Source organism: Quercus robur, chromosome 2, assembly GCF_932294415.1.
Source record: "Quercus robur chromosome 2, dhQueRobu3.1, whole genome shotgun sequence".
NCBI classification, from domain to species: Eukaryota; Viridiplantae; Streptophyta; class Magnoliopsida; order Fagales; family Fagaceae; genus Quercus; species Quercus robur.
Genome location: NC_065535.1, coordinates 57011798 through 57025418, shown reverse-complemented (window position 1 = coordinate 57025418; position 13621 = coordinate 57011798). Strand labels below are relative to the sequence as shown.

Genomic DNA, 13621 nt, shown 5'->3' with positions numbered 1-13621 from the left:
TACTACTGGCATTTCTTCATAACATTTTTGTTAATGTCAATTAGCAAAAAACGTAACTTCCTGAACCACATCCATATCTAAGCTTCATCCACTGCATCAAATGATATCAAAGTAGGAGATCCTGGACCTAATAGAAGAGTATCTAGATCCAAGTGAAAGATTCTATATCAAAGCTATTTTCACCACATAACACAACCATGCTAACGCAAACATATCATTAATAATAAAAATTAGCAGCTGATTCATAAATCAGATACTTGACAAACATTGGAGTGACTACTTACATTTAGTAAGTAATTACATAGACATAATTTGTATATTCTACATGGATCATTTAAACTTATGCTTCTCCTATAAAGACCGTTACTAAAAAATAGGTTAGCAACTCACTCAATGACATTGTATTCCTCAGAACATCCAGCAGACCGGTACTCAGTGCCACTATACTCTTCATAACCATTGATATCAACCCTGCTGTGAAGCCATTGCATTCCTACATTCATGATTACATGGAGGAGAGATGAAGCATTACCCATAAAGAGTGGATACTGTATATTACAACAATATAAATTAGCATACTTAAGATGACCTAGCAATCATGATTACAATATATATGACATGATCTAATATACGTCAAATGAACCATTTGATCAGCAGTGACTGTTCTCTCCATTTAACATGAGACTTATTCAGCTAATTTAATCATTACAAAGTGCCAAATAGGTTGGGATTGGGGAGACTTCATAATTGAGGTGTGATGTAAACCAACATAAATTACTCTTATGGAAAAATTAAAACAAAATTAGCATCTTACAAACTTGCTATTAGAGAAAGAAAAATTAAATGGTTCTTTGATACTCAATTCATATTCAATAAAACAACAAATTGTACCTATCAATATTTACTTTACTGGAAGTACAGACCTAATAAGGAGTTTCTTAGAGGATTTGTTGAGCATGATTATATACAACAGAGAAGCTCACAACAAAAAAATGCAGAAAAGGCACAGAAATATTTTCTAAAACATTTTCCTAAAAGATAGCAGAATGCTTAGTTGACTAGAAAACTTATTGGGCGCTAAACCAGGATAACACCAGTTTGTAAAATCCTACAACTGAGAGTGCCTTGGTAGTAGTGCCCATGCAAATAGTTAAATATGTAAGGCATAATATTGATTGTAATAATTGCTGACAAAACATAATCTATTATCTACCTCCAAAATGTACCATACCAATTCTTTTAAGGTCGTCCTGTATATTCCTTAATACAAACATCAAGTATCATGTTATCTCAAGGTATAGCCATCCCTGAATATGGCTCTGAATCAATTGATTCTAAAATCGGAGCTATTATTCTCAAATATTATCATGGAACAAATTCAAAAATATTGAGCTTGTACCAATTCAAAAGAATTACCTGAGGGAAGGTGCATCATGGAAATAATTCTACCCCCAATCCATGGAACTACTTTTAGAATCCAATAACCATTGTCCAGTTCTATAGGAGTCCTTGAAAGTTCTACTCCCTTTTGTCCAGAAACCTCTTCTATATCTGGAATGCGCTTAGCATTTTCTGCAATTAACAACCTATTTCATCAGCAAAAAGTATGACAACCAATAAAAATTAACGAATTGCATTAAAAAAATTCTTTTAGTGACAAGAAGTGTACAAATAGTATTAGATACTCTTTAGAAAAAGAATGCAAGACAAAAATGCAAATCATGCACCTCATACACCCAAATCCCCGCACCCAAAAATAAAAAGAGAGGGTGGGGGTGGGTGAGAAGAATATTGGCAAGAACTGAGGGACAAACATGTCTGAAAACCTATATCTAGACACAAGAAATTATAATATATATCTAGCAAGAACTCTAGTAAAAAAAGTCTGAAAGCCTATGTACAAACACAAGAAATCATTATATATATAACACATAGCCAACCCGAAATTTTAAATTTCCTTGTAGCAGAAGGTTTGGATAAAGGCTAATTGTTCAGAAACATATTATCATTTAGCAAGACTAATATGCACATGTAACCAAAAATATGTGAGCTAGCACACCGCCTTGCAGAAGCTGTATTACCCAAACAAGTCTTGTAATACTTTTCACTGGTAGAAACCAACTTATACACTTCTTGTTCTGAAGGCATCATAATTTGCAGCACTTCTCCATCCATGCCCCACGTATCAAGCTGTTGAAGGTACCCAGATTTGAAAAAATCAACAAATAAAAATAAAGCAGAGGACCACCTATGTCGGTTTACTACCATATGCATGTCTCAAGAATGTACAGCCTCGTCCCTCCAAAAAAAGAAGACATACCATTGCACCTTCACCAAGCAATAACTGCACATGTATACGACGCTTTGGCCTCTTCCATAATCCTTCAGTCTTGGAAACTCTCACAGTAACAATTGATGATTGAAGTTCAGCAACATAGTATGTCAACAAATATCCACCTTTAGTGAATTCATATCCATCACCATCGTCTTCAAACAGAAAACCTTCAGCTTTCCCTGTAAATGAAAAGAGAAGTATGTCCTTAGACCATACAATGATGTCTTTAAAGCCAATCTATCATTTTAAACAGTCCATGCAAGATTGAATACTGTGGACAGAAAACTCGGACTTAAAACAGCTCAGGTAAACAAGCAGGCTTCAGAACCTGGCCTGAATTGGTGAATAGCCAATTGAAACTTGAAACTACTGGAATCAACAAGTGAACAATTTACATATTATTCCTAACAATATTGAAAGCACCAAACTTACCATGTTCATCTAAAGCCACAAGAAGTGTCAAGTCATCTGAAGGATTAGATTCACCAACATGCTGATGAGGTGGACCCAAAGGTATAACCGATCCACCTTGTAAATATAATGCTGGCAAATCCTGACATGTCCACAAAAAATTAAAATGAGAAACCAACAATGCAAAACATTTTACTGCACACACACAGACAAAAAGAAAAGAAAAGAAAAGAAAGGAGGCAAGAAGTGAAGTAAAAGATACCGGATGCGAATCATCAAAGTCAAACCTCAGCCAAATTCCCTTAGGCAATGTACAGTCCAATTTATCCAAACACTGACCAGGCATAGTGCTAATCAAGATGTCAAGGATGTTAGTACAAACTGTATGGGTTAAATGCATAGGTATTCAGCAACAGAAAACAAAAAATGTATACCAATAAAACCAGAGAGCACAAAATAGACCTTTATGTGGTAAAGGCTTATAATTAAATATTCAAAATCAAGAGGGTCATAACATCACATTCACATTTTCTGTTTTTATTTTCCTCAGCAATGCAAATAAAATAAGTCTTATAAAATTGGATAAAGTTATGTGCAACAGATAAGAATCACAGATATCACAAGAATCTAAGTATAAAAGTGAGTAGTAGTAATTTCTAATTGTAATGGTTGCTACACAATAAGGCTTTGTTTTATCTCGTAAAAATGAAATTAGGTATTGACCTTGTTAGGAATGAGGTATCCGGAATAAAGATTGTGAAAAGAGTATGGTATGCCATCAGATGGATGTATTAATGAGAAATAAGACAATGTTTGGCCAGCCAACTTATTGAAGACAGCCACCCAGCATTATATTTAGAAAATTCTTTCATTAAGGTTCAAAGATTCTAGAAGTTCTAATTATTATTATTATTTTTTTATAAGTAATCAATTCCATTACAAAAAAGAATACATCAAGTACATAGGAAGTATACTAGATGCAAGGTTAAATGTTAATCTGCAAGAAACAAAGTGTATGTTAACTATAATAATCCAAGTAGCAGAATGAGCAAGAAACTGAACCATATAAACACATATGAATACATTCTACAATCACCCAATAAATAATCTATCTGTGAAGGAAAAGATGAAAACCTTGCATAGATTAAAATTGGTCCCAGAAGAAAAGAATTTTCAAGCTTCCTTAAGTTGGGATCTTTTGGATCTGCAAAAGGAATTGACACACATCAAACCCCATAAATAAAGTAATCAATTTCGCAAATTCCATCAAATGGAATTTCTTATTAAACAGCACAAGAACCCACCAGCAAAAAAAGTAGGCATCGCCACTGGAGTACCAATTGTATGAGCCTTAAAAAAAAGAGTGTATATGTGTGGCAGAAGGCGGTAACGCCTTTTCAAAGCTAGGCGGCAAACTTCTTCACACTAATGAACAAAACTGAAGTAAGTTCTGAACTAAATTGTGGCCACAACAGAATAACATGAATTTAAAGAACTTTACAACAATTTAATAGGTGGCAATCAATAGTGCCTAAATATACGACTTCAAAAAGTCATTTCCAAATTCCAATAGTTTAGTCTGATTGGATTTAAGCTCTCCATATACTAGTGCAATATACATAAATGCGTGCGCTTTAATAGTTCCAACTATGCAGTATACCACTCACTCAAAATTCAGGTGGAAAACTGTAGCTTGAAGACACATGATTCATTCTACTCAAGGTGTTTATTGCATTGGCACATGTCCAAGAGCATCCAAGACATAGCGTATACATTTTTTATAAGATGTAAATATCATTGTAAAATTTTGGGTACGTCAATGAAATGAAATATATATCAGGAAGTATCCAAGAGCTACTAGTATTCAATATAGATACCACAAAGATATGGCTCCATTTAGAAATATTGGGACCTATGGCCCTACCCCAACCCCCTCCTCACATTTTTGAGATGATAGAAAATAGGCTAACCTCTCATCCAAATGACCAGAAAGAAAACTCAAATGACATTAAACGTACTCTAACCTCACTCATATTCTATGTACTGCATGATGATCCCTTCAAGCCCAAAAATAGGAATTAGAAACAGCTGAAAAACTAGGCATAAATATGTTGAATATAAAACTCTCATAGTTAATGGTTAAGTATTAAATAATTTAAATTCACCATTTTCTAACAGGTTAAGCTTTTGGTATAATCAATAATGTATCATGGAATACGAGCAAGTGATCCTGAGTTCAAACCCAAGGATTTTGGGCCCACATAATGATTAAATTCTTTATTTCCTAACAACTTAAGTTTTTGGGACAATTGATAATTTATCAATCATCATATGTTGTTTTAACAAAAATATATGTCTGCATTTAATGAAGTGGTACTATGATGCACTCTGATCATCAATAAGTTAAAAAGGCTCATTCACATACTCAACATAAGTTATTGCTGTATTGCTAAAGGAGGACAAACCTCTTCCCCGAAAGACCAGGGTTCATGGTCAATCGTGTCAATTTCAGAATGCCCGCGGCAAAAAGGAAACATAGAACTTACACCCATCCACCTTCCAAAAAGCTGGGGTGTTGCATTTCCAGCAAACCCACCAATATCAGGTCCTGAAAGTGGCTGACCACTAAGTCCCTGAAGACAAACTAAAACCAAAGTTAAAGTAGAGTAATACTAGAAAAAGTTGAACATGAATACACTTATCCAAAGTATTATCTGGAAATGAAAAACATTTCATTGTGTCCAAAACTGAACCAAGAAAAGGAAGAAAAAGGAAAAATATCTAAATTAAAGTTGGGATAAATAAATTTAAGATATTCAAAAAAGCATATTCATAAAACTTTTCTTCCTTAACTTTCTTGGACAGGACTCCTAAATTGAAACAAACAGAATAGTTCTTAGCACTATTAGAAATCCAAAATTAGAATACTCTTAGACCAAACACAATCAAGTCAATAACCATAAAAGTAAAATTATATGCCAGATCTTCCCCTGCTCATAAAATACACCTACAACTTCCAAACCTGTAATCCAAATTAGGAAAATGTTGTAGCCCTAGACTCCTAAAGACTTAAGTTCGAACCATTTAAGACTTGTCTCAATCCAACATTGCATGTAAGTCCCATAAGTAAAAAGCATTTAACTCGACAAAACCAAAAATTATCCTAAGATTAGCAACTTGACCCTTATTTTTCATGGCTGCATCAATGAGTTTGATTTCCCATGCACATACGACAATGTAGACAGCCCCAAAGTTCTCCACAAGACCACTGGATAAAAGAAAAGATTTGTGGAAAGTTGGCAGGAATGGCAAAAGCATAAATTACACAAGAAGGCACAAAAGTGAATTCAAGTGTCCCATTTTGCTTCAGGCAAACAGCACAGACTGCAAAAATCACTTCTTTTTTCTTTAAATAAGTGTGAACTCCTAATTGCTTACCAATTGAAGTACCATGGATATACTCATATGAAGATGCTCCCAGTTTGAAAGGTTATCTCCTGTCCATGTTGCAGCATACCTTTGGCTACCAATAAACCCAGCCCTGGTGAGGACAAAAGGACGCTTATTTTCATTAGCCAACTTCATGCCTTCATATGTTGATCTTGCCATCAGCATGCCATACACCTGTAATAGCCAAACCCTTATCTGAGAGAAGTTCATAATTTGTTATGCCAGTCTAGGTCATAGAAAGGATCCTATGGGATCAAAGCAATTCATTTCAAATGCATTCCGACAGCAAATACAAACTAGGTTTAACAAGCATGTAACATGGAAAAAGCAAAAGGCTAGGGTTACAGAGTAATACATTGTGATAATAAGAGTGATTTTGACAACCTCCAAGCTCATCATCTCCCCTATGAATATTACTTTGAGGCATCGTTTTTGTTACAGCCTGCAAAGAAAAATAATTAGATTAAATAACAATGAAAGAGGCAAGTTCTAAAAAGAATTATTGAATTACCTTAAAAACAGCTGGTTCATTCATATCATTCCATATACCATCAACACCATTAGATGTGAAATCTTTAACTAAACTAGCCCACCAGGAACGAACTTTTGACTGCGTAAAGTCAGGAAAAACACAGGGTCCAGGCCACACCTTCCCTGAAATTGGATTGGAATATTTTAACACATCAACTGTCAAAATTAAGTACTAGTGAATGAAGAAGATATACCAACAAAAGGCCTTCCATCAGCTTTTTGAGTCCAGACATCACTTTTTGAACCGCTGTCATAGACAAAATAACCCTCTTCGTGCTTGATCCCCGGATCAAGCATCCAGATAGCTTTAAAACCATTCTGGTGAAGATCATCTACCAAAGATTTTGGATTTGGGAAACGGTCCTGAAAGATACCATAATGATTTATTGTTCATGTCAAAAATGATGTGAAAGGTTTTATGCAAGACAGCTAATCCATTTCCAAGTCACAACACAAACTACTTTTTGTAGTAATGTGTAGCACAAGATAGAACCTACTACGAAAACACTGAATGTATTTATCAGTAAAATTATATTATTGTAAATAACAAACAGAAAAAAGGAAATAGCCACAAGCAATGGATTACTCAAGTAAAAAAACCATGATTTATTATTCCATTACTGAATGACTGAAGAAAAAATGGATAAACTTCAGAATTTGTTGGGGAGCAAAACCCAAAAAAAAAGGTAAAAGCAACATATTGATTCATTTTTCCACATCAAGAAAAAGGATATAGATTTAATCAAGAACAGCCAATCCACTTCCAAGGAACAAAAAAATATGCGACTAAATTCAACTGAGATAGCTAATAATTTATGCCTATGGAATTGTCATACAGAAGACACTAAAGGAGGACATGCCTTGTCAAAGGTGAAACACCGAAAACCATCCATGTAATCAATATCCATCCATATTACGTCACAAGGTATACCTTTCTCCCGGAATGTTCTGGCAATCTGCAAAAGTAAGGTGTTCAAAAATGGAGAAAAAAAAATAATAATAATTATAATAATGTTCAAAATAGAATCGTCCATAGAGGGTCCATGATTGTAAAACAATGAACTAACCAATATGAGCATTTTGCTTTCTCCTTAGAAAAGATTTAGAGAATAAATCAAGAATTTTGACAATATACTGTATTCTTCACAGTATAGTCAAATTTATTCACATATATCACTCGGGAAATAAAAAACTTAAAAAATTAAGAGAACTTGTGTAGAGTACTTGAACATGATTTACTGCAAGCATGCATGTACAAATACATGCAGGAAGGAGAGAGGCTGGTATTAACCTGAGTAAACTAGAAATTACCAACCTCAAGAACTCTCTTGTCTGAATCATAGCTCCAACGACATTGTTGATAGCCGAGGGACCACTTTGGAGGCATAAATACAGATCCTGAAGAAAAAATAATCAGTTATTCAGCATATATAACTCACTACCAAAATGATAATTTTTAAGAATAAAGGACAAGTCAGTAGATACTGGTTGCACTGTGTGGTAGTCAAATAATTACTGTTAACAACGTAATTTTGTTTCTTCATGAACAAGACACAAATACAAAGATTTGTTACATATATCCAAGTAGAACTTAGTTCTTGCCGAAAAAATAATGCGACACAAAAACATTAAAAAAAAAAAAAATCTCCATGCTAGAATATGATTCAATTGAAAAGAGATATTCTTAGATTAGAGAAACTTTGAAGTCTTATCAAGTTCTTCTAGAAGACTCACACTGTTGAAATTTTAATGGAGTCTCATAATTAGAAGTAAAGCAAATATTAGAAGACAAGTAATGATATATGATCATTGAGTAAAGCGCACTAGAACTAGGTAGACTAATACTATGCGGTATAAGACACCTCAATCAATGAATTTTAAGCTCTTCTGTAATCACTTTGATAATTGTGGCCACATTAAATTAATTGAAATTATACATAAAGAGGACTAAAGAAATAATAGCTAAGATGGATCAGGAAATTACCAATTGCATGAGATAAAGCTATCAAGACAGCAGTGGGTGAAGGAAATGGACCAAATGTAATAACAGGATATGAGGATGGAGCAACAAACTGTATCCTTGATTCTTTCCTCAGGTCAATCTGTTTATGAAAAGATACATGCAACCAATAGATACGTAAAAAACTATAAAGTATAACTATAAAGATTTCAGAAAGTTTTATTTCCATATATTCAATTGTCACAGTACCTCACAGCGTTGTGTTGTGTCAGCAAGCACCCCGAGTGCCTCCCCATTGGGCAGAACAGCCATCACCCAAGGATGAGACTGGTACAAGGATGTAGTTCCTGGACCATAACCCCATGCATCCGTGTTCCAAGTAAAAACCTAAAAGAAAGGCAACTGCTCAATATTTGTAGAGAAAGTATAGAGCTTTCGTGGATGGAATATCAAACAAATTGACTTACTCTCTTTCCAGTCCGCTCAAGTTGTCCACTAACTTCTCCAGTCCCATAGAAGGAGGTGCCAGAAGGAAGCTACATTAGAAGCAAATTCCATTGTATGAATTAAGAGGAATAATGTAAGACTTGAAATTGCATTAGAAAAGAGATAAAAAGAAATGTGGAGAACCAAATCAAAGAAAGCAATGAAGGAACTGACCTCAATTTTAACAATCTGCTTTTCAAAAAGACATTCAAATTTCGGAGTGTATAAGGGCACCTTGTGACTCATAATGGGTGTTTCCCTATCCTTGCTGTTTATAAAAGATAAACTAGGATATGCTGCATCTCTATCATTTGGAGGACAATCAAATCGAAAGACTCCATCCTCCAATATAGGTTGAAAAATCATATCCCCTGAGGAGACATCTGCAGTCACTGCCTTTTGTTCATGGTCAGCCATTTTATATATCAACCTCTCGCCAATCAACCTCCTACTAAGCCTCTTCTTTCTGCAAGCCAAAATTTGCATTAGTAATCACAAAATTGTCATAACATAAAGTTGAAGCTGAAACACCAAAAAGATGTTCTTACTTCTTAGAATTTGCATCTGCACAATAAAATTGAGATAAGATATTTAATTTGGCCAATAGTGAATGCGGTGGAATTAATGCGCGTGTATTAGTTCAAAACTTCAGAAATGCATTAATCATTCACAAAACTAATATGAGTATGCACCGTGCATCATATTCTGGCTAATCTGATATGTAATTGTATTAAACAAAGGCCAAAGGAGGAACTAGTAAGAGAACCTGAGGGTGATGAAGCCAGACGGAGAAGAAGGAAATGATGAAGTGAAGATGTGGCCCTGAGTAGTAGCAGCAGCAAGACCAAGATTCCTCAACCTGACCACTGGTCGACTCCAACAACAGTTAAAACTATTATTAATAGTTTTGTTGTTGAGTGGTGCGAATCTCAACGCAGCTGGACCCGGACCTGGACCACGTACCATTTTTCTTTTCTTTTTTTTTAATGAGAAGTGAGCTAATTGCTAACGTAACTGGATTCCATACACACAAAAGTGGAGATAACTTTGTACCTGAATTTTTTAAAAGAATCAGGACTGGTATGCCGATGGCTTTATATATTTGGGTAGAAATTGTTGTGACTTGTGTTTATAAATTAAGGGCTTAAAATTAGAAATAAGAAAATGAGAAAAGTAAATGAAATTCGTCTTTTTTTTTTTTTTTTTTTTAGAAATTCGAAATTATACTGTAGTGTAATGAAAAACATAAATTATAAGGTTTTATTTCTTGGTTACAATCTAAAAAACATTTTGGTTGGCCTTGATTTCTGGTTAGCTTGAAAAGGTGCAAATCTATTTGTTGGGCTTGCCACAAAATGATCCATGGATTTTGACAAGGGTAGACCGTAATACCTGTAAGCTCATGTCCAATTGCTTCCACTTCAATTAAGCTTTCCCTGTCACTACTAAGCGGTTGTGGTAGCTGTAGCGTTTTGAGGTGGGAAGAGAGCAATCCTAATGTGAATGTCTCTTAACTCTTTTCAAGTCCCAACGTGTTTATGTGTCGTGCGTCAGTTTTGCAATCTAATTAAAGAAATTAAAAAATAAAATAAATTATAATGAGTTGTAAATTTATAAAGCTTATATGTCAAAATTTTAATTTTAAAAGGATAATAAAAAGTTGAAAGTTTCGATTTTGTAACATAAGTATTTTAATAAATAAAACATGCAACATCCATCTAAGTTTTAGTTAATAGACACAATTTATTTGTTCTTATCAATTTCTTTAGATAAAGTAATAATAAGTGTTTTGACAAAACATACAACATGCATTTTAGATAAAATAATAATAAGTGATTTTATAATAAAAGTTGGGTTTAGAAGTCGTGGTTGCGTAAAGTGGTTTCCTTAAATTGCAGCAATTTTTTCTAAACCGTGGTTGCGCTAAGTGGCTTTATCAAATTACAAAAACATTTTGGATAAAAACAATTTCTAGATAGAAACAAAAACTTATTTGTTTTTATCAATTTCATTAAATAAGATAACAATAAGTGTTTTAACAAAACATGTAACATGCATCTAAGTTTCAATTAATAGAGAGAACTTATTTTTTCTTATAAATTTTTTTAGATAAAGTAACAATAAGTGTTATAACAAACCCGCAACATGCTTGTTAGATAAAATAACAATAAGTGTTTTAACAAAACATGCAACATGCATTTGAGTTTCAGTTTATAAAGACAACAGCTTATTTATTCTTATCAATTTCTTTAGATAAAATAACAACAAGTGTTTTAATAAAATATGCAACATGCATCTAAGTTTCAGTTGACAAAGACAACTTATTTGTTCTTATCGATTTTTTTAGATAAAGAAACAATAAGTGTTTTGTTTCTTTGTGTTGAGAAATAATAATAAATGTTTAACAAAACATGTAACATGTATTTTAGATAAAATAACAATAAATGTTTTTATAATAAAAGTTGAGTTTAGAAGTTGTGGTTATGCCAAATGACTTCACTAAATTGTTGCAATTTTTTCTAAGTTGTGGTTGTACCAAATGACTTCACCAAATTACAACAATATTTTGGATAAAAAAAATTTAGATAGTGATGACAACTTATTTTTTTTCTTATAAATTTCTTTAAATAAAATAACAGTAAGTGTTTTAACAAAATATGCAATATACATCTAAGTTTCAGTTGATAGAGATAACAACTGACTTGTTCTTATAAATATATTTAGATAAAGTAACAATAAGTGTTTTAACAAACATGCAACATGTATCTATGTTTTAATTGATAAAGATAACAACTTATTTGTTCTTATCAATTTTTTCAAATAAAGTAACAATGAGTGTTACTTTAAATCCTACTCCAACTAAAAATTTATTATCAAAATTTCAAAACTTATATATATTCACCAATGATCTTTCCATAGAATCTCTCTTGCACCTCACATTTTTGTTTTTTGTTTTTCAAGTTGCAACTTACGCATATTTATTTGTATTAGAAGGATTTATATGTTGTATAGATTCATAGGAGTTGATAAATTTATACTCTCTCTCTCTCTCTCTCTCTCTCAATTTTTTCCTAATAAACATATACTCTCATTAATTATTAAATTAATTTTTTTTATTAATTGTTAGGATATATTTTCTCAAATTAATGGATAAAATTAACAATAGTTTAATTTACATAAAAATTCATCATTTAAATATTAAAATTTTAAAATTTTATTGAAACTAAAAGTTTATTATATATATATATATATATTTTTTTTTTTTTTAACTTCCTTCCCTAGGAAAATCATATTATATATAATAAAAGTTGGGCTTAGACGTCATGGTTGCGCCAAATGGTTTCACCATATTGTAGAAATTTTTTTTTAGATTTTTAGATTTTAAAAATATATATAATTTTTATTCTCCTATAATTTCTAAGTTGATAAAATATATCCTAAATTTTGTTCTTATCAACTTCTTTTTTTTTGCTTTTGGATAAAGTAGCAATTTGTGTTTTCCTATTTAATTTTTACTTAAACTTCTTTTACCTCATATCAACTACTTATTTTATAATTCATATAATTTTTTTTTTTTAACGTAGAGTCGTGAGAGATTTTAGAATTGGGAAAGATATAATTAAAATACGTTGGAAATAAGATTTTTAAGATAAATTTAGAAGTTGATAAAAAATCTTAATTGATAAAAAAAACTGCTACACGTACTACTTTAAGTCTTCTTATCTTCTTCTTTTTTTTAATAAGAATTCTTCTTACTGATTAATACACTTCTTTTTCTAGCCTTAGGGTTCTCTTCACTTCCAAATTCTTTATTTACACATCTTCTCTTAATTTTATTATTTTAAAATTAATTAAAAATATTAATCTCATTATAATTTAAAGTTCTACATTAGTTAAACCTCTTTTAAGTTGATATATCATCTATTTTTTTGGAGAAAGAGAAACTCACATCAACATATAAAAATCCTCTAATGCCCCGCACCTCAAGCTCACTCTTAACCCTATGATGATTTCTCAGAGTTTTTACTTTCAACATGGTGAGCAAAGCAAAGAGCAAAGCAAGAAGAGCAAGAGGTTTGGTTTGGTACTAGGTTTTAGGTATACGAAAGCTAGGGTTTTTACTTTAGTTAGGGAATGCTTGGTATGATTGTTGGGCTGAAATTAGTCATGTGTATCTCTATAATCATTAAATTGCAAGAAAAAAGTAAAAAGATTGTATCTTTTTTGTAGGTTTTAGGTATATGAAAGCTAGGGTTTTTACTTTAGTTAGGGAATGCTTGGTATGATTGTTGGGCTGAAATTAGTCATATGTATCTCTATAATCATTAAATTGCAAGAAAAAAGTAAAAAGATTGTATCTTTTTTGTTTTTGGTTTCAATTTATGTGCAGATAACAAGTTATTGGAGATGGGGTTCAAGTCAGTTTACAAATTACAAGAGATATTTCC

At 32.3% G+C, this 13621-nt stretch overlaps 1 protein-coding gene across 3 annotated transcripts in view; it reads right to left on the bottom strand.

Annotated features, from left to right (window-relative positions):
* Positions 1-10198, bottom strand: part of LOC126714137 (uncharacterized) — a 63372-nt gene extending 53174 nt beyond the window's left edge. Inside the window, exons 1-20 of one of the 3 annotated variants that reach the window (XM_050414144.1) lie at positions 9940-10194; positions 9348-9639; positions 9155-9223; positions 8937-9074; positions 8712-8829; positions 8043-8125; positions 7588-7683; positions 6922-7090; positions 6708-6850; positions 6552-6638; positions 6185-6370; positions 5212-5379; positions 4051-4171; positions 3881-3950; positions 3009-3096; positions 2768-2888; positions 2321-2514; positions 2082-2190; positions 1417-1572; positions 391-493 (exon numbers count right to left, since the gene is read on the bottom strand). In XM_050414144.1, coding sequence (XP_050270101.1) covers positions 391-493; positions 1417-1572; positions 2082-2190; positions 2321-2514; positions 2768-2888; positions 3009-3096; positions 3881-3950; positions 4051-4171; positions 5212-5379; positions 6185-6370; positions 6552-6638; positions 6708-6850; positions 6922-7090; positions 7588-7683; positions 8043-8125; positions 8712-8829; positions 8937-9074; positions 9155-9223; positions 9348-9639; positions 9940-10139 — 2711 coding nt within the window. In that variant the 5' untranslated portion in view covers positions 10140-10194. Of the gene's footprint in view, positions 1-390; positions 494-1416; positions 1573-2081; positions 2191-2320; positions 2515-2767; positions 2889-3008; positions 3097-3880; positions 3951-4050; positions 4172-5211; positions 5380-6184; positions 6371-6551; positions 6639-6707; positions 6851-6921; positions 7091-7587; positions 7684-8042; positions 8126-8711; positions 8830-8936; positions 9075-9154; positions 9224-9347; positions 9640-9939 lie in introns of all 3 variants that reach the window. The other 2 variants (XM_050414145.1, XM_050414143.1) reach the window with 2 other exon arrangements.
* Positions 10199-13621: the final 3423 nt, after the last annotated feature.